At 41.1% G+C, this 20,083-nt stretch overlaps 1 protein-coding gene across 1 annotated transcript in view; it reads right to left on the bottom strand.

Annotated features, from left to right (window-relative positions):
- SACS (sacsin molecular chaperone) overlaps positions 1–20,083 on the bottom strand; it is a 237,851-nt gene that overhangs the window by 100,650 nt on the left and 117,118 nt on the right. The window contains exons 5-7 of the mRNA XM_045017418.1: positions 15,656–15,753; positions 5,059–5,422; positions 4,878–4,927 (exon numbers count right to left, since the gene is read on the bottom strand). Coding sequence (XP_044873353.1) covers positions 4,878–4,900 — 23 coding nt within the window. The 5' untranslated portion in view covers positions 4,901–4,927; positions 5,059–5,422; positions 15,656–15,753. The remainder of the gene's footprint in view (positions 1–4,877; positions 4,928–5,058; positions 5,423–15,655; positions 15,754–20,083) is intronic.

Genomic DNA, 20,083 nt, shown 5'->3' with positions numbered 1-20,083 from the left:
GATAGGCCAAGCTAAAGCGATTACATTCAAGATAGGACAAGATTGGGAAGGCACACAGGAAGTCTGTACCAGAGCCAGAAATTTAACCCAGATTTCCTGAGTCCCACTCCAGTGCATTAACCATGAAATCATCCCTCCTTTCCACCAAGTACATCTAGAACTTGTAGGTGCCTAAGTGCTGATTTAGACATTTAAATATAGATATAGGTCCTAATCCTTCAAAATGTTCCACACTAGGAACCCCCTATGTCCATGCAAAGTCCCAAGGTCATCAGAGGGGTTCCATGTGGGTGCAGGTGAGGGGGGGTGTCTATCTGTCCTGAGCAGTGCAGGATTGGGGCATTATATGCCATACACAGGTTTGAATAGCGACACATAATTGTAATTATGAACATATAGATACTGTTTCAGTTGCTGCCTGATAAAGCCATACTTTATTGAAGTAGAAGATCTGGTAAAATACTGTACCAAAATCTTTAAGATTGACTTTTTTTAAATTTTTTGCAGCAATTAAAATTGCTTAATAGTAGACTAAAAAAAGGAAAGAGACTCCAGTGGGAATCCTGAAAAATGCAAAAATAGTCTAATGGAAGTTCTTTTAAACATAAATGTACATAAAAGCATAAACTGCACAGAACCTGCAAGGAGCAGGAAGAATGGCATTCATTATATGATAAATAACCAGTAATATCAATTATCTCAGTGGTACAAGGTCCCTAATTTAAAAATGTATTAGTGTCCATTGTGTACTTCAGGCTGAAGTACAGAATTAAAAATTATTGACAACATGATAATATGTGATGCAAAAATCTGCTCTCAAGCAATATAAATTGAGTCATTTACTCTGCATGCAAAAGTGAAGCATGTGCCCTGTCTTTAGCATGAAAAAAGTCACCTTTCAGACTGAAAAACAAGCACTAATGAGTATGAAACCTACTCCTCAAGCCAAAGGAAACCTGGGAGACACTGCAGCTAGGTCACACTCTCATCATGTAAAAAAGACTTATCCAAGGGAAATTAAATCCTCTCTGAAAAATGAAGAGGTGACCTCTTTTCACTGTAGAGGCTCTAAGCCAATTAACCACCGTGAACTAGAGAAAGGGGACTAAAATCAATACCTTTTGACACTGAATCAAAATAAGTGCTTATGCTGTGGCCCAGGATGTCTGTAGTGCAGCGGTAGGCAAACATTTTTGGCCTGAGGGCCACATCTGAGAATGGAAATTGTATGGTGGGCCATGAATGCTCAGAAAATTGGGGTTGGGGTGCGGAAGGGGGTGAGGGCTCTGGTTGGGGGTGCAGGCTCCAGGGTAGGGCCAGAAATGAGGAGTTCAGGGTGTGGGAGGTGCTCTGGGCTGGGGCAGGGCAGTAGGGTGCGGGGGTGGGGGATGAGGAGATTGGGGTTTAGGAGGGTGCTCCAGGCTGGGACCAAGGGGTTTGGAGGGCGGGAGGGGGATCAGTACTGGGGCAGAGGCTCAGGGATGCCAGGCTCCGGGCGGTGCTTACCTCAAGCGGCATGGCTCCACTCCAGTTGGGGAGCAGGGTTGGGGGCTGCTCCACACTGCTTCTGGAAGCAGTTGACTTGGCCTGTCTCTGGCTCCTACACAGAGCCGCAGCCAGGTGGCTCTGCCCGCTGTCCCATCCGCAGATGCTGCCCCTGCAGCTCCCATTGGCTGCAGTTCCTGGCCAATCGGAGCTGAGGGGGTGGCACTTGGGGCAGGGACAGCATGCAGAGTGGAGTCCCCTGGCTGCCCCTGCACGCAGGAGCTGGAACAAGACCATGTAGCTGCTTCCAGAAGCAGTGTGGAGCAGCCCCCAACCCTGCTCCCTGGTTGGAGTGGGGCCATGCCTCTGCTTCTGGGAGATGCATGGAGCGGTCCCCGATCCTGCTCCCCGGCTGGAGCGTTGGAACAGGGCAAGCCCCAGACTCAGCTTCCCAGCAGGAGCTCAAGAGCCTATTTAAAATGGCTGGTGGGCCAGATCCGGCCCGTGGGCCGTAGTTTGCCGACCACTGCTGCACTGTCTCAGATATCCTTTTCTCTGCATAACCAGCCTGCATGTGCAAAAGTAACCCCTGCTCCACAGCCAAACCACAGAATGCACAACATTGTTCAGACAACCCAGTGACCTCTGACATCAATCTGTTAGTCTTAAATGTCAAAGATAAAAGATAACTTTCCTCTTTCTTTCTTTTTCTTCCTTTCTTTGGATTCACAAATGTTTGAACACTGATATCCATTTTCTTTCCTTCATTTTACCTGAGACTCTACATATAACAGTAATTGGAGGCAGAAGAAAGTTTAGAGAGCTTCACCACACTGCAACAACCAAGAAAAAAAGGCCCCCACACCACCACTCTTTCTAGGCTCTAGGGTGGAGAAAACACCTCTTATTTGATTTTTAAAATTACCTACGGATGGCCAAAACTTGTATATCTCTCCCTCTCTTAAGGTCATATGGAGGGATAAACTCCTGCCCTAGGGATGCTGTTCAGGACAGGGAATTGTGGGGCCTGGGAGATGTGGCTCTATTTCAGCCCTTGGTGTCAGTTTAGAAGGCTGGGGATATTTCTAGCTGTACAAGCTTTGCATTTGAAAGGCTTTGTTCTCTATTTCTTGCAGATCAGATTAATGAGGGATAGACAATTTTTGATTTTGACTTAATCACTTAATACGAAAGAATATATAATTTCCACTGAAGTTTTACAGAGTTCAAAAGGAAACAACAAATAACCATAATTAACTGTGACAAAATACATACGCAAACAAAAAATGAAGTATAAAAAAATTAATACTGAAATATAAAACTAGGAACAAAATAAAATCAGACTAACCACAACATTAATAAGAAACATCTCTCACTCCTTCTGATCCATGATTAATTGAGAAATCAAATAACTTGTTTTTAGGGTAGAATTCTCAAGTCATGCATAAAGCCAGCATAATCAAGTCTGTGTGATTTGCCTGTGTGGAGTTTGGAGAGGACATCAACCCACATAACCCCACGGTAGGCTACAAGGCTTCAGATCAGCCCCTCCATGGCCACCATTTCAGCCTGGGCTCAAATAATGACCCAGCCTCATCTACACTCCCATGCAGAGGACCCTGACCAACTTTTACTTTTCCTCTCTGCAATGGCATATTCCATGTCAGTGCAGAGTTCACCACTCGAGTGGACAGAATGTGCAGTGGCTGCTCTGTAGATCCTGCACATCCATCTGCTTGAATCACACTGCACATGTACATCAAGGGGATTCCACAGAGCAGAGGGAAGAAGGGCCTTGCATGGGCCTACCATCAAGGGGTGAATTCCACCCACAGACAGCAAGAACATTTCAAATAACATCTCACAGGCCAAGTAAATATTAAATTAACAGCTGTGGTCTCAAAAGCCTCGTTTAGATGCTCTATCCATAAGGAAGTTACTCTTTAGCTCAGGGGTGGGCAAACTATGGACTGTGGGCTGGATCCTGGCCCTCGAGCTCCCGCTGGGGAGCGGGGTCTGGGACTTGTCCCACTCTGGCACTCCAGCCGGGGAGCAGGGTCGGGGGCCGCTCCACGTATCTCCCAAAAGCAGCAGCATAGCCCCACTCCGCCACTCCAGCCAGGGAGCAGGGTCGGGGGCCATTCCATGTTGCTTCCGGAAGCTGCAGCCATGGCCCCACTCCTATGTGTATGGGCAGCCAGGGGGCTCCCGTCTGCACGCTGCCCTCACCTGGAGCACCGCCCCTGCAGGTCCCATTGGCCAGGAACTGTAGCCAATGGGAGCTGCAGGGGTGGCGCCTGCGGGCAGGGCAGCACGCAGAGCCGCCTAGCCATGGTTCCATGTAGGAGCCAGAGTGGGGACATGGCTGCTGTTTCCAGGAGCCACTTGAGGTAAGCCCCACCTGGAGCCTGAACCCCTGAGCCTCTCCCCATGCCCCAACCCCCTGCCCCAGCCCCGATACCCCTCCCACCCTCCAAAGCCTTCAATCTCAGCCCAGAGCACCCTCCTGCACCCCAAACTTCTCATCCCCAGTCCTACCCCAAAGCCCGCACCCCCAGCCGGACCCTGCACCACTTCCCACTCCCCAACTCCCCGCCCCAGCCCTGATCCCCCTCCCACCCTCTGAACCCCTTCGTACCAGCCCAGAGCACCCTCCTACACCCCAAACTCCTCATCTCCAGCCCCACCCCAGACTCCGCACCCCCAGCCGGAGCCCTCATCCCCCCACACTCCTCCGCCCCAGCCCAGAGCCTCCTCCTGCACCCTGAACTCATTTCTGGCCCCACCCTGGAGCCCACACCCCCAATAAGAGCCCTCACCCTCTTCCGCACTCCAACCCTAATTTTCTGAGCATTCATGGCCCACCATACAATTTCTATTCCCAGATGTGGTCCTCGGGCCAAAAAGTTTGCCCACCCCTGCTTTAGCAGGTAGCCAGGGAAACAGAACATTGAATTCAGGCCTTGCCAGGTGCAGTAAGTGAAGCAGCAAAATTATTTTCATCGTCTTTATTTTCAAATACATTTGTCTAAATGCTTAAGCTAAATGTGGATTCTGTAAGTAACTTGAGAACTTAAGGTCAGATTGTGATTCTATTACTCATAGTGGTGAGCAGCTACTCACATAAGGTATGCCATTGATTTCAGTGGAAGTACTCACATAAGTAACTACTAACCAACATGAATAAAGAGATCACAATATGGCCCTTCAACATTATTGTTTAATTTTAAGCACTTCATTTTACCTTTATGAACTGCACCTTTTGATAAACTCCAAGTCCATTTCCAGCAATCTTGCTCCCACTTGAAGCCAATGAGAACATGAGCAACATCAGGAGCTTTGATAGTCACCTTATTCTAATCAAAGTATTTCACAATGGTTAACCCATTTACCTGATCTTATCCTTGGTCTTCATCCTCTTTTTTCATGTGATTTTTTCCTGCTAAGAACATGAAGCAGACATTGAATTTATAAATTAAACAAATTATTTTGTTATCTTCTCTGCTTGAGTGTTGTCGTCTCTTTCTTTTTAAATGTACTCCAGAAAGCCCAATCTTATGAAAGCCCACTCACTGTTCACTCCATCCCTTATCTCTGAAATGTGGCTGTGCTTCTGACTGACTGCTCTTTATCCAGATTCCTTGACAAACCTCCTGCTCTCAGTTGTTCAGCACGCTTGCTTGTCTCATTTTCAGCAACAATGGCACTTGGCAAGCACAGAGAACTTGGTTTCTTTCTGCAACTTTAACTGAATTCACACCATTTTCTTCTGTAACTGATTTTTGTCCATTTTGTGGAGAGAGAGTGAGAATGTGAAAGATGTTGTTTCTGTTTTCTTTCTTTTTACAGGAAGCTGAGACAATGTTGGAACCAAAGTCTGCCCTGTCTTAGCTCTCTGGTCTGTTAGCAGCCACTTTTCAACATCAGCTCTGGGGTCCTGAAAGAAGAAAAAGAAATGAGAGAGGAGAGTGACATTAATATGGAGAGGAATTGAACTGAAGGGCATGAAAAAGTCGTTTCCTCTGAGGACAAGCTGCAGTTCCTAGCTCTAAGTGAGTCATGTTTCTAATTATAAATGACCCTGTGCATTACAGTACTTGCAAGCACATGGAGGGCAGAAACAGAGCTATGCCTTTTTCTCCCCCCACACACTACTGTAAGTATACTGACTAAGAGGCAGGTTTTCACTTTCTCCCTCTGCCTCATTATGTGCTGCAAAAGGCTCTTGGAGAACCTAAGAGCCCCATGAAGGGTTTTGGGCAGAATACTTTTGAAGAGTTGTTTTGCCCTTGGAATAAACTAGACTGCAGACAGAGGAGGCAATTAGCTAGATTGCAGCTAGGTTTACAGGGGAGGATACAAAGTCTTCACCTCCTATCCCCACTTCCAGTTATATAGATCATCCTCTACGTTATGCTGTCCAAACACTCAGTATAGTTTTCAGGAACAATGTACACATTCCTTCAAACTGAAACACAGAATTTACTGCCATTAGCAACCTGAATAGTGCCTACTTGATGCAACACATCTGCTGCCAAATTGCTTAACTGATTCATTCACTATGCATATATAAATGAATTATGCAGTATAAAGCCATTTTTAGCCCTTTCCAGCTTCCTACATTTGTTTGCCCAGTGATTTTTTTTCTCCCCCTTAGTTTGTAAAAATGCATTTTGGTTTAAGGGGGAGAATAAGTGAATAGATTCCCCAGTCTTTCACTTTACCGACTCCCCCATTACAAACACACATATCCCTAATAAGTGGGTTCATCATAAGCCAAGTGGACAAGGTTTGTAGAAACTCTTTCTTAAAATATTGACAGCATTTCACTGTTCTGTCTCTGTGCAAATCTAAATTCTTTTCTGTGTCTCTGACTGGGCTCTGAGCTAGTAGGTCTTTTCTTAAATGTATAGTCATACATGTTTGTCTCCAACTAGCATCTTGGGAACCCATTAGACACAAATCTAACCAGAAAATAATTGAGGCTGTGCTGTAATATGTAAATATGATCATTGTGAAATTATCAGATTAAAATACAAATAATCTGGGTTTTTTTTGTTTTGGCTTGAGGTTTTGCATTATTTAGGAATCTATTCAGTTAATTTGTACATGAAAACCCAGGGAATGTAAAACTGAGAGGAATTTTCAGTGGTGCAAGTATGGTGGTCCGGTCCAGTATGCCGTACCAGTAAGATATTTGTAGCCGGTATGCTGTATTGGAAAGACACAGGAGGGGCAGAATGTGGGGCCGCCGGGCGGCCCCAACCAGCAGCTCCTCCAGCGCAGCTGTACCGCCCCTAGCCCTGCCTCTCCAGCCCTTCCATGCAGCTACGTCTCCTGTCTGGGGTCTGTACAGCATCCCCGCCAGAGGATAGGGCTGGGGGTGGTATAAGCCACGCCGGAGGAGCTGCTGGTGTGGGGCCACCCAGCAGCCCCATGTTCTGCTCCTTTCGCTGCTGCAGTTCTGGAGAGCCCTGTGGTTCAGAAGTCTCCAGCACAGCAGGAGGAGGACAGAGCCCCCACAGGTAACAGGGGATGGCTCACAGGGAGGGGACGGGAAAGCATGGGGGCTCTGGGCTGGGAGCGGTGAGGAGTCATGTGGGAGGTCACGTACGGAGGTCACATGCCTCCCTTTGTGTCCTTCCCATGAGTGCAGTGTACCAGTAAGAAACTAATTCTACTTGCACCGCTGGTGATTTTGGAAATGGCATTCCCAGTGTAATATCATTGCAAATAAAATCTGGCACATATACTTTTCCAGGCCTTTAAATAAGTGGGCTCAGCTTGTTTTTCTGTCTATACAAATGTTTCAATATTTGCATAGCATAGAGTCCAACAGAAAAGTAACACAATGTTAGGTGCTACTTAATTAGTTACAACCATTTATGCAAATCAAGGAAAATCTTGCCCCAACCTTGATGGATGTGGAGAACTCCACAGAATGGTTAACTGTAGCAATTCTACTGCAGAGGGAGACAGGGTCTAAGGAGGTCACACAAAGGTTGTGCACCTTCTTTGCAGTGGAAAGCTCAACAATTCAGGGGTTCCCTGTGCACTGTGATGCAGGAGCACTTGGAAGTCAAGACAAGGGAGAGCCAGTGGAAGGGCAGGGCCAAGGTATATACTTTCCCAAAAAAATCTGCAGAAGAAAATAACTTATGAGAAATTTCAGGATGATTGATTTAGTTTTGACCATCTTGGGTAGTGGGAATGTCAAAAAATAGGCTTAGAATAGAAAGCTAATCACAACCTTATCTGTTGAAAGACCATCTCTCCATAATTAATGGGTAACACACTTTCCCAGAAGCTATTCTCCATGTCTATGCTCAGTTTAACATGGGTTTTCCTTTATTATATTGATCTGGAGGAATTGTTTGACTTCATTTTTGATTTTGTGCCCAACACTGTACATGACCTGAATGCTGAAAAAGAGGTATGCTTACAATACTCAAACTAAACCCCATTGTCCTGATAATGTATTAATAGCTGTGAGCAATCTATACCCCCTCGGATAAATGAAAAGCCAGATGTACCAGAGAATTCATCTGTTACTCCTATTAGTGTTGAAGTTCCCATGGAAAACAAAAGTACGGACTAGTATTCTTGACAACTGTAGCTAATCAAGGAAATGAGACACTACAATGTGCCTAAATGCAGTTTAGATATAATTGATTCACTCAGAGGCCAATTTAGCTGAAGAGGAAGTTAAACCCTGGCCAGTAAAGGCAGATCTACACTGTCAAATTTACATGATAATCCCAAATCCGTTTGGTTTTGCCTGTGTAGATGGGATCAAGTGGTAGTGTAACCATGTTACTGGATCAAATTACAACCCTGATGAACATAATGATATGATTCCAGTAGTGTTTCCCATGGTAGAGAAGAGAGACAGAACTTGGTTGTCAGCTACTAGACACAGACAGACCCTGTAGCGTTCCCTGGTTCTCTAGCATTCTGACTGCTTAATATGACGATATAAGGTCTTCGTAAGTGTTGGTCTGGACAAAATAGTCATGGAAGGATTGCTGTCTACACCATGGTCTCTGCCATGTAAGTTGTTTAACTGATATAGACAGGCCCTAAACCTCCTTCCAGTGCATCACATAAATTCAGTTAAAGAAAATATAATCCCAAAAAAGTTAGGGCTTGATTTTTAAAAACAGTCTTCAATTTTGCAGATGCCTGCAATTAATTGTGGATGTGAAGTTATAGGCATAGATACTAATGTTTAGATGTTAAATTACTTAATTTTGCCTGCCAATCAGGTAGACATTGAAATTTTAGTAGTTGTGCCCGCAATTCACTATGCCTGAAACTGGAGGCTCATTTGATAACCTCCCGCCGCCCCCTTCATGCCTCTAAAAATTGGAACCACTGTATGTAATCTACATGCTAGATGCATCTGAAGAAGTGAGTTTTTTTACCCATGAAAGCTTATGCCCAAACAAATCTGTTAGTCTTTAAGATGCCACAGGACTCCTTGTTGTTTTTGTGCATACAGACTAACACGGCTACCCCCGATACATGCTAGATGCTGTAATTCACTTCAAACCAACTCTTAAAATAGCTAAATCAAAATCTTTAAAACCTCAGCTTGGAGCCTGGAGAGCATACATAGCATAACCCATAAAATTACTGAACACAGTCCAAAGTCTAGAGGAGATGGGAATTTATGAACAAAGGGAACATGGTACTAATACAATGGATGATTTATATAGTTTATAAGTACAGTTGATCACAGAATCACAATTGATTTATATTGACTTCTTTTGATATGAACTAGGCCATGAGGATCCCAGTGGAAAAAGTCCACGGTGGTGTGTCCTCAAATAGAATAGCAATAAGGGGCAGTACAGCTAAAAGAATGAGTTGCGTTAGCCAGTTCAGCTGTTTGACTAGGGTGGCGGGTGAATGTGCATATTCAGAGCATCCACTGAGCAGCCTCCATTAGGTAAGTTCATGTGGAACTATGGCTGCAACTGCATCTGTCATCAATAAAGTGGAAACTCCAAGTTATGGCATAGTCAATAACCCAGGCCCAGCTACATCTCCATGCAGCACCAATGGGGGAGGATCTGGCCCACAGTATGGAGCAGAGAAAAGCACAATTGTATTATTTAATAACATTTCCCCAAAAGCAAAAAAGGGTTGAACAGCAAATTGTACATTGAATGATACTGTGCAACTTATATTTGAGCCAGAGTGATTTCATATTGTGGTGTGAAGGTTTTACCTGCAAAAATGGTGTCCACTGTGGCACACGCTAAAAACATGTACTTAACCATGATAGTGAACCTGAGAGTGTGGGGGAAATAGATCTTTGAAAGAGAAAATACAGGTAAAGATTAGCAAACATAAGTACTGAACAATAAGATGACCGAAGCAGCATGGTCTAGCAGATCGAGCATAGGACTAGAAGCCAAGTACTTCTGAGTTTTAGTCTCTATTCTGACATCATTTTGTGTGGTCTTTGGCAACTTATTTAAACTGTCTGGGCCATGTTATCTCATTTACTCCAGTATAAATATGGAGAAACTCCATTGTCTTCAAGAAAGAAAGAAAGAAAGAAAGAAAGACTCTGAGAATCTTCAGCTCAGTTACAGAAACAGCAACTGTGTTTCAGGCACAACAGGGTGTAGAAGCTTGCATAGTAACTGTCTACAAAGTGCTGACTCTGGCCGATATCCGAATACTAGCTATATACCAAAACATATTTAACTTTAAATGTACATCCTTCATCAAAATAAATGGGATAAAGAATGACACCATAAAAAATACAACCTGTGAATCTTTTGTATTAGAAACAAAGAAATTTAACTACAAAATGGAATAGCCAGGTATCAAAGTAGAAAGATGTACAATTTAAAGATTTACTGTAAAAAGCATGCCAGCTCACTTCAAAGAGAATTCACAGTCAAGGTTACTGCAGCTATTGTACAAATGGACAGAATTTTGCTTTTCATAGATAATTGTCCTATAAATCACAGGCAGAAACTTGGAACAGGTCTGACAGGGTGTAATACAATAAGATGCCAGTAAGCAAAATGTGCTGGAATGGGAATTGTCCCAGTCTTAATATGCTTATTGTCAGGGAAATTTAGGGCAGCAATATCAAATGAAATTTGTGGGCCAGATCCTCAGCTGCTGCAAATCAGTGTTGCTAGTTGAGGATGTGACTGTATATTGTATAGCTATTCATAAAGAAAATATTATTTCACAATCTGTCACTGATAATTTCAAAAATTATAATATTTAAATAATAAATTACCCAAGAATTAAAAAAAAATATAGCCAAACTATAGTCTTGTTCATTTTCCCATCTGAGACCAGTTAAACATTTTTCTACCCCAAATTAGGATTTTTCCAGAGTGCAAAAACTTTGTTTAGTGCATTCAGTGTAGCGGGAGTTGCTACCTTTTGATAAAATATGAAAAATGCATGCACAAATGCCAGTATTTATCACAGAAATTTCTGACAAGGTAAAGGACTGATCTTACAGTCTTATTGTCCCCAATGCTGATCTTTTGTAGGCAAGCAGAATTGGTTTGGGAGTTCAATAGTGGTAAGACTGGAATTAATTCCTCTTAGGTCACAAAACAGCAGTAAAATTATTATATGACAACTACAGTCTCAGGGCTGCAACAATTTCATGATTTCCATTGGAGTTCAGCCATTGGGCCACATAGTCACAAATTCATCAAACCTCCCTCAGCTAGTAAGGATGGAAGTGTATTCGCCAGGAAAAACACGGTTTGGATCTCTCACTCCCAATACCGCTGCCTGCCAGGACTTCTGCACCCATTGTGGGGTGAGAAAATTTGCTCCATTGACTTTCTTCTCCTGAGTAAAGAGTGCAGGATCAGATCCAAAATAAATTTTAGGGAGAACACTGAGGCTGTATGCAAAGTTTTACTAGTGGATTTTATTATCTGTATTGGCATAGTACCTAGCAACCCCAGTCACAGACTAGGACCCCATTGTGCTAACAAAAAGACAGTTCCTGTGCCAAAAATCTTATAATGTAAGTATAAGACGAGACAAGTGAATACAGGCAGGTGAGCACAAGGAAACAGTGTTTTCATCTTGGGTAATTTTTTTCCAGACTTTTCTGTATTCATTTTTATGCTTCACCATCAGAGGATACCACAAGTCAAAGTTCTGCTCTTTCCTCTCCCTCAGAGGTGTTAAATTAACTGACTTCAGGATTACTCTAATTATTCCCAGAGAAATACTTTTCATTATTACTGCAACAAAGATGACAAGCCCCAGTAGCAACCAGGAAAGAATAATGTTATCATCAAAAGTTACAGAGGCTATGGAAATGTTGTGGAATTTGTTGTCCTATCATTGCTCCATGGAAGAATACAATTAAAATAAATAAACATGACGACTAAATAGGAGTCACATTGAGAAGACCAGGACCAGAAGGAGAAGGGGGCTAAACCTCAGCCATTGGGACAATCTGTATTCCTGATAGAAGAAGCTAAGAATAACCTCACAGTTCTATATAAACAGAATATGATGAACAGAAATTTATTGCACACTAACACTGCAGGACTTTAATTTCAAAATTGCTCTAAGTCTGTACTTCACAGAAATGTTCCTGAGACCAAACACCAGATCAAAACTACTCCTCTAACAGAAGATGTTTGGATCAAGTACAGAGTATGGTATTTACTCTTAGGAAATGTAGGTTTGGGTTAAGTCAAGCAAAGGTTTCCTTATCAATTTTATTATTTTATATTTCCAGAGAGTCTATGAGAGTGCAAACCTTGAAGAGGAGTAGATGATTCTGAAACGAGGGATTTGCAATATTGCAGTTAGGTAGAAAAAGGGAAGTATTTCTTAAGAGGGTGTGATCATGCTCAAGGATGTGGCTACTCTGAAACCACTTCCTAAAGAGGTTGCTAATTTACAATTTATAGGGAGTAAAGGCACATAAAGAAGATATTAAAAACTGTGCACTAATTATCACCCAGTTAAGCTGACATCACATGCTGTGAAAGCATGGAAGAAGATGACTGAAAGGCATCTAAGTGGCACAGTTGAAATTTAGAAGAGTCAGTATGGGTTTACGATGAGAAGGAGGAAAACTGCTCTACAAATCCTCATGGAGAAGTTCAAAGAAAAGAGACAAACTGCATGGTCTTTGTGGACTTGGAGAAGGTGTACGATTGTATAACAAGAGAATTGGTTTGCTGGAGCTTGTGATGGAGAGGCATGCCAGAAGGACATGTCTGTCTTAACACCATAGAACTTCCCCAAAATAATTCCTAGAGCATATCTTTTAGACAAACATCCAAGCTTGATTTTAAAACTATCAGTCATGGAAACTCCACCATGAACTTTGGTAAATTGTTCCAATAGTAAATTTGTTAGTCTCTAAGGTGCCACAAGTACTCCTGTTCTTTTTGCGGATACAGACTAACACGGCTGCTACTCTGAAACCTAGTTAATTACACTCACCATTAAAAATGTGTACCTTATTTCCAGTTTGAATTTGTCTAGCTTCATCTCCAGCCATTGGATCAAGTTATACCTTTCTCTGCTAGACTGAAGAGTCCATTATTAAATATTTGTTCCCCGTGTCAATACTTATAGACTGTAACCAAGTCACCCCTTAATCTTCTCTTTGTTACACTAAATAGTTTGAGCTCCTTTATTTTATAACTATAAGGCATGTTTTCTAATCCTTTAATCATTCTTGTGGCTCTTCTCTGAACCCTCTCCAATTTGTCAACATCCTTCTTGAATTGTGGGCAACAGAACTGGTCACAGTATTCCAGCAGTGGTCACATTAGTCAAATACAGAGGTAAAATAACCACTCTTCTCCTACTTAAGAGTCCCCTGTTTATGCATTCCAGGATCACATTAGTTCTTTTCACCACAGCATCACACTGGGAGCTCATATTCACCAGAAACCCCACATCTTTTTCAGAAGCACTTCTTCCCAGCATAGAGTCCCCCATCTGTAAGTCTGACCTACATTCTTTATTCATAAATGTATGCGTTTACCTGTATTAAAATGGATATTGTTTGCTTGTACTCAGTTTACCAAGCGATCCAGATTGCTCTGAATCAGTTACCTGTTTTCTTCATTAATTAACAGTCTCCCAATTTTTGTGTCATCTGCAAATTTGTCAGTGATGATTTTGTTATTTTCCAGGTCATTGATAAAAATTTTAATAGCATGCGTCCAAGAACCAATCCCTGCAGGATCCTGCTGCAAACACATGAACTCAGTGATGATTCCCTAGTTACACTTATATTTTGAGACCTATCAGTTAGCCAATCTTTAGTGCATTTACTGTGTGCCATGTTAATTTTATATCATTCTATTGTTTTTAATCAAAATGTTATGTGGTACCAAGTCAAATGCTTTACAGAAGTCTACGTATATTATGTCAACACGATTACCTTTATCAACCAAACTTTTATTCTCATTTAAAAAAAATCAAGTTAGTTTGATGGAATTTGCTTTCCAAAAACACATGTTGATTTGCATGAATGTAATATTAACAAAGTCCCATATCAGCTACTCCATTATTTTGCCTGGGATGAATGTCATGCTGAAAGGCCTATAATTACCCGAGTCATCCTGCTTACCCTTTTTAAAAATTGGCACAACATTAGCTTTCTTTCAGTCTTCTGGAAATTCCCTAGTGCCCCAAGACTTATTGAAAAGCTACGTGAACTGTCTAGCAAGCTCCTCAGCCAGCTCTTTAAAACTCTAGGATGCAAGTTACCTGGACCTGCTGATTTTAAAATGTCTAACTTTAGTAGCTTCTATTTAATATTCTCCACAGGTACTAGTGGAATGGAAAGAATGTTATCAGCATACAATGAGACCATATCATCTGTTTTTTCCCAAATATAGAACAGAAATATTTACTGAACACTTCGCATTATATGCATTATTATTGATAATTCTACCATTTCCATTTAGTAATGGACCAATGCTATTGTCAGAATTCATTTTGTTCCGAAGATATTTTTAAAACTCCTTATTGTCCTTAACTCTGCTGGTCATAGATTTCTCTGTATGTTTCTTGGCTTCCCATATCAATTTTTTACAATTCCTAACTTCTTTACTATCAACTTCCTCTCTCTTCCATTTGTTATATATTTTATTTTTTACAGCTTCCTTTGCTTCCCCTCAAATCAGGTCAGTTTTTTAAACAGTACAGTATTCTTCTTCAATAGTGGGATTGCGGTTTTTTGGGCATCTAGTAAAGTGTTCCTAAATTATTCCCCATTATCATTCACATTTTTCTGATTAAATTCTGCCTCCCAGCTGATTTGGCTCCTAAGGTCTGGACTTTATTCTGCTTGCTCATTGTAAATGTAATCAAGTCATGATCACTTGTACCTAAGCTACCATTAATTTTTAGTTCTGTGATCGGTTCCTCTTTATCTGTTAGGATAAGGTCTAAAAAACAATTCCCCTGTGTTGGCTGCAATACCTTTTTGAGTTAGAAAATTGTCAGTGATAATAGTTAGAAATCCCAGGGATGTTTTAGTGCTGGCAGCATGAGACCTCCAGCATGTCACTCAAATAGAAATTCCTCGTGATCACATAGCTTTTTATCCTACATATTATAGATAGGTGCATAATGAGTTGGTCATCCAGTTTCCTAGTATGATTTGGTGGCATGTAGCAGAAACCAACTAGTACCGCATCTTGCGATTTCTCTGTTAGGACACTGATCTATAAGCATCTTTCTTCCAAGTTATCAGTGACTCAGAAACAGGTAATGCCACTTTTGACATAGAGTGCCACCTCCCACCCCTTTTGCCCACTTGATCCTTCCTAAATAGGTTAGAACAATTGATTTTAACATTCTACTAATGTGAATCATCCCACCAAGTTTCAGTAATCCCAACTAGATCAAATTTATGCTCATAAAATCAGCAATTCCATAATACACATAAGTGAAAATATACAAAGGGAACCACCTTGGAATATGCTGTTCGCCGATTACTTATAGTGATATGTGAATAAGATTGTGAGACCCTGCAAACCAACCTTGAACAGTGGCAACACAGTTTTGAGCAGGTGAGACTTAGAGTGAACATTGGTAAAACTGAGAGTATGATAACAGAGGGAGGGGGCCCACCATAAAGGATCTTACCAGCAAAGAGCTAAGTAGAGTGAAAGAATTTACATACCTAGGATCAATTGTTGAGGATAATGGTGCCTTCCTGTGTGATGTCCAGCATTGTATTAAAGCTTCTTGGTGCAAATGACAGGAGCTGACTTCAGTTTTCTATGACAAAAAGAGGCCAATAAAAGTTAAAAAGCACATTGTATAAAACTATAATTTGACTCATCCTAATGTATGGAACAGAGACTTAGCCAACCACAAGAAAATAAATCAGAATGCTCTCCACCATGGAGATGTAGCTGCTGAGATGGTCAAATGGCTGGATGCTCCATGATAGGAAACAACATGAAATTGTGAGGAGCCTAATGCAAATTGCCCCAATTGAAGCTAAGTTGAGGGAGGCTAGGCTACATTGATATGGACATGTCCAGCAGAGACCCAAGAGTTATATTTATAAGATGGCCCTTGCCATGATCTTGGATGAAAGACCAAAGACTTGGTACCTGGATAGGATATCAGTGGACCTTAGAGAGACCAATTTACACACAGTCAGTCATACAATCATGAGTTCTGGAAGAAGGCTATAAAAGTCGCTGATGCCAAATAGGGGCATGGCAATAGAGAAGAAGAAAAAGGGAATAAAGAGCACCTAGATTTCTGAGTGAATGAGTTTTCTATTTTTGTTTGTTCTATCATTATCCGAGATCATCCACTTGATAATATACAAGGATGTATCACTTTCCAGGATATGAGAGAAAGCATTAGTGCAGAAGCCACCCCAAGGCAGACAACAGAAAAAGGAACATAGACCCAGATCCACAAATGTATTTAAGCTCCTAACAGTTAAGAGCCTAAATATCTTTGTTTGATCTGGGCCAAAATACTTACTAGTGAAAAGGAAGATAACAACAACCTGCTACCGTCGGAGGTAAAAGAACAACACTGGAGCTACAGCTGTTGCTGGAGCCAGACCAACTACCAGGAAGGTGTGCTGGAAAAGGCTCATTTAAAGGGAAAACCCAAAGAAGGGCTTTAATTGATAATCATGCAGTTAGAAAACAGGTAGCTTGTAGGGGAAAGACATTGAAGTTCAATCTTTCTGAGAGATGGGAACAGGTGAAAGACAGCCTGAGCATGCCAAAAGTAGAGTACAGCATGCTCAGACTAGTACATCATTCTTTTGTTATAATATGTTGTAATAAACAAATAAATAAACAAAATAAATCCAATCTTTTCTGGACAGAGTTGTGCTTTCTTTGCTTGAGGTTTACCACTGTACTATCATCTAGCTAGCCTGTTTTTTTTTCTTGCCAAGTTTTCCCTTAGCTCTTCTGCAAATTGCCAGAAAGCTAAGGAAAGGGAAAGGAGAACATTCCTACATGCAACTATTTGAATGCGGTGTAAAAAGACTGCACTAAGAACCTATATCCTAGCTTTAGAATGGAAGGGAGAATGGAGCCAGAAATGGTTTGACAGAAAAAATTCTGCACAACAGCACCACCATCAGGTTTTATTAATAACCTCGAAATGAAGCAAGGCTGGTGGGAAAAGCATTACTGATCAAGTGCTATCAAAACCTGACCTCCCAAGGTGATTGAGTAAATGAATGCTTTTATAAATGCTATCTTGGTCTTTTTTGTTTTGTTTTGTTTTGTTTGGGGTTTTGTTTTGTTTTAATTAGATTTTGTTTGGATATAGGTATTAGTACTTTTAACTATCAAAATTGACTCCCGTGAGAACTTTTCTAAAAAGGTAAACCAGAAACCTCAGACATGGATTGTTTCATATATTACCTTTGGTTGAAGTTCCAATAAGAATATTTTACATAATGGAACTTTTCAAGGTATTATACAAAAGAACACTTATAAATGGTAATATCCAGAATTGATTCCATATGTGTGAAACCAAAATCTTTTTATGTAAAGCCATTTCATCTAAAGAAGTGCCTGAGCTGCACTGAGCAGAAAATTACCGTAAAATGTAAGATAAAATTTATTTTAAAGATATCATTTAAAATGTATATTTTCTTACCTTGGTCTACTATGCTACTATAAAATCTGAAGAAATGATACTCAATGGTACCTGACTTTACAGTCTTGTTTTACCTCCTACAGTTTGTAACATACTATCAAAAAATTCAGTCCTGAATATACTGAAGTAAAATTGTCTGTGTGCTGGGGTGTACCTACCCCACGCTGCTTCAGCAGAGGTTATCCACACTCTGTAGGCTGAGGAGGCCACTGGGCCATGCTGCCCAAGGAGCCAGGGCCGCTATGGTGACGCTGGAGATTAGGCCACGTAGGCCGCCAAACCCCTATTTTAATTCTCCCACAACCCGGCACCCCTCTGACAGGGGTACCTACCCCACGACAGTCAGACCAAATTTACAAAACATTTTGTTACTTTTTTCAGGCTCTCAGATACAATGGTGACATGGTCCAGATGAGTATGCAGACATATTTCCTAAAGTAGAAAAAATACTTCTATTAGGGAGATTGCTTATCTATCAAAGAGATCCATTTCTCAATAATAATGTATAAAATAATAATAATAATAATGAATAAAGGCATCCTTTATGTTTATTCTATTGTTATTGCAGACAATACTTTTACAATTATTTAGTTTTTCCATTTCAAGTGCAGGCTCTAGCTATATTCAAGACCCTCTACTTAGCCACATCCTGGTTGAATATGTGAACTCACATGCTTTTCAAGTCCTTCAAAAACTGACTTCCTTAAAAGAAATGAGGCACGGTAATGTTGTGCTGTTGGAATATCTTGGTTCTTTTCCTACTTTGACGCAGACTTGCACTGTCACCTTAGGCAAATCACTTAATAGCTCTGTGTCTTTGTTTCCTCATCTTTAAAATGGGGATAAAGTAATAATATAGTTTCATAGAGTTTAAGCCAGAAGGGACCATTAAATTCTGTAGTCTGACCTCCCGCATATCACAGACCATAAATTTCATCCAAATACTCATATACTGAGCCTGATTACTCTAGTTCAGTGGTTCTCAACCAGGGGTATGTATACCCCTGGGGGTACTCAGAGGTCTTCCAGGGGGTACATCAACTCATCTAGATATTTGCCTAGTTTTATAACAGGTTATATAAAAAGCACTAGCAAAGTCAGTACAAACTAAAATTTCATAGACAATGATTTATTTATACTGCTCTGTACAGTATACACTGAAATGTAAGTACAATATTTATATTCCAATTGATTTATTTTATAATTATATGGTAAAAATGAGAAAGTAAGCAATTTTTCAGTAATAGTGTGCTGTGACATGTTTGAATTTTTATGTATGAATTTATAAGTTTTTAACTGAGGTGAAACTTGAGAGTACACATGATAAATCAGACTCCTGAAAGGGATACAGTAGTCTGGAAAGGTTGAGAGCTGCTGCTCTAGTTGAATTAAAGCATTTTAGTTCTCAGAGGACAGGAGAGACTGAGGTCTCAGCAATGCCAAAGGCCCCTGTGGTGGCTGGAAATTATTAGAGTACAGGAGCAATTTTAATGGTCCACCTGATGGATTAGTGAAAGAGGATAGGTTCCAGGTATCTGAGAAAGAATGACAATACAATTCTCTAACACCTTATATGCTCCACTATCAAAATGGTGACCCTGAAATACTCCATTGCATCTTCCTCATAGATCACCTCAATACACAGATGTTATCTCTCACAGGTGCACAGAAGGAGGGAGATTAAGGAGCTGCTGGCAGAAATTGTGCTCTAAATTAAGATGTGTGTGTCATGAAGACAGCTCATTTTTTAAAAATTATTAGGCTGTGGCTATGATAGCACCAAAGAGGTTTTTCCCTTCACCTCAGCATCTGTAAAGTCCCAAACAACAGAACTTTTCCACATGGTCTTTTCTCAGATACTAAGTTGAGTGTTTCTCATGGCATGGAGTTTTCCCAACTGCTTTGCCTGCACGATAACTTGGATGCAGACGATATTGGTAGCTAGACTGATGTCTGAAAGAAACAAATACAATTTCTTCTATATTTGAGTTTTAGCCACTCGCTAAGTTTATGGATATGTTCTGAGAGCTTTAGGCTACAACCTACAATCTAGAATTGTCAACTGGTAAGGAGACTAATAACCAGATGTGTTAGCATAAGACACCACCAATGCTTCCTTTACAGAGGGGAAGTTCTCACTCCTTTAAGAGGTGCTGATAATCAGACCTGTGCTCAAGAAAGCATCTCTTGACACTTGTCCTCTCTCCAATGACAGTGCCTAGAGCTGCTTGCCTTTAAAAAAAAATAATAATAAAGATTACTAGGCTGTTTGGTAAGGCAACTTTGTAAGGTCCGAGGCCTTTTTCTGAAGCCACATTAGGAAAGCAGCCAAGCAGCTATATGCCAAGAAGCAGAATGTCACACCCTCACATTCCCTCTAAATTAATCAAATTAATATAATATCGGGCTGTTAAGAAGTTGTACTGTCCTAATAGTACCCACTATCACCAGATAAAGAAAT

This window comes from Mauremys mutica, chromosome 1 (assembly GCF_020497125.1).
Source record: "Mauremys mutica isolate MM-2020 ecotype Southern chromosome 1, ASM2049712v1, whole genome shotgun sequence".
In the NCBI taxonomy this organism is placed as follows: Eukaryota; Metazoa; Chordata; order Testudines; family Geoemydidae; genus Mauremys; species Mauremys mutica.
This window is presented reverse-complemented; position numbering and strand designations above follow the sequence as displayed.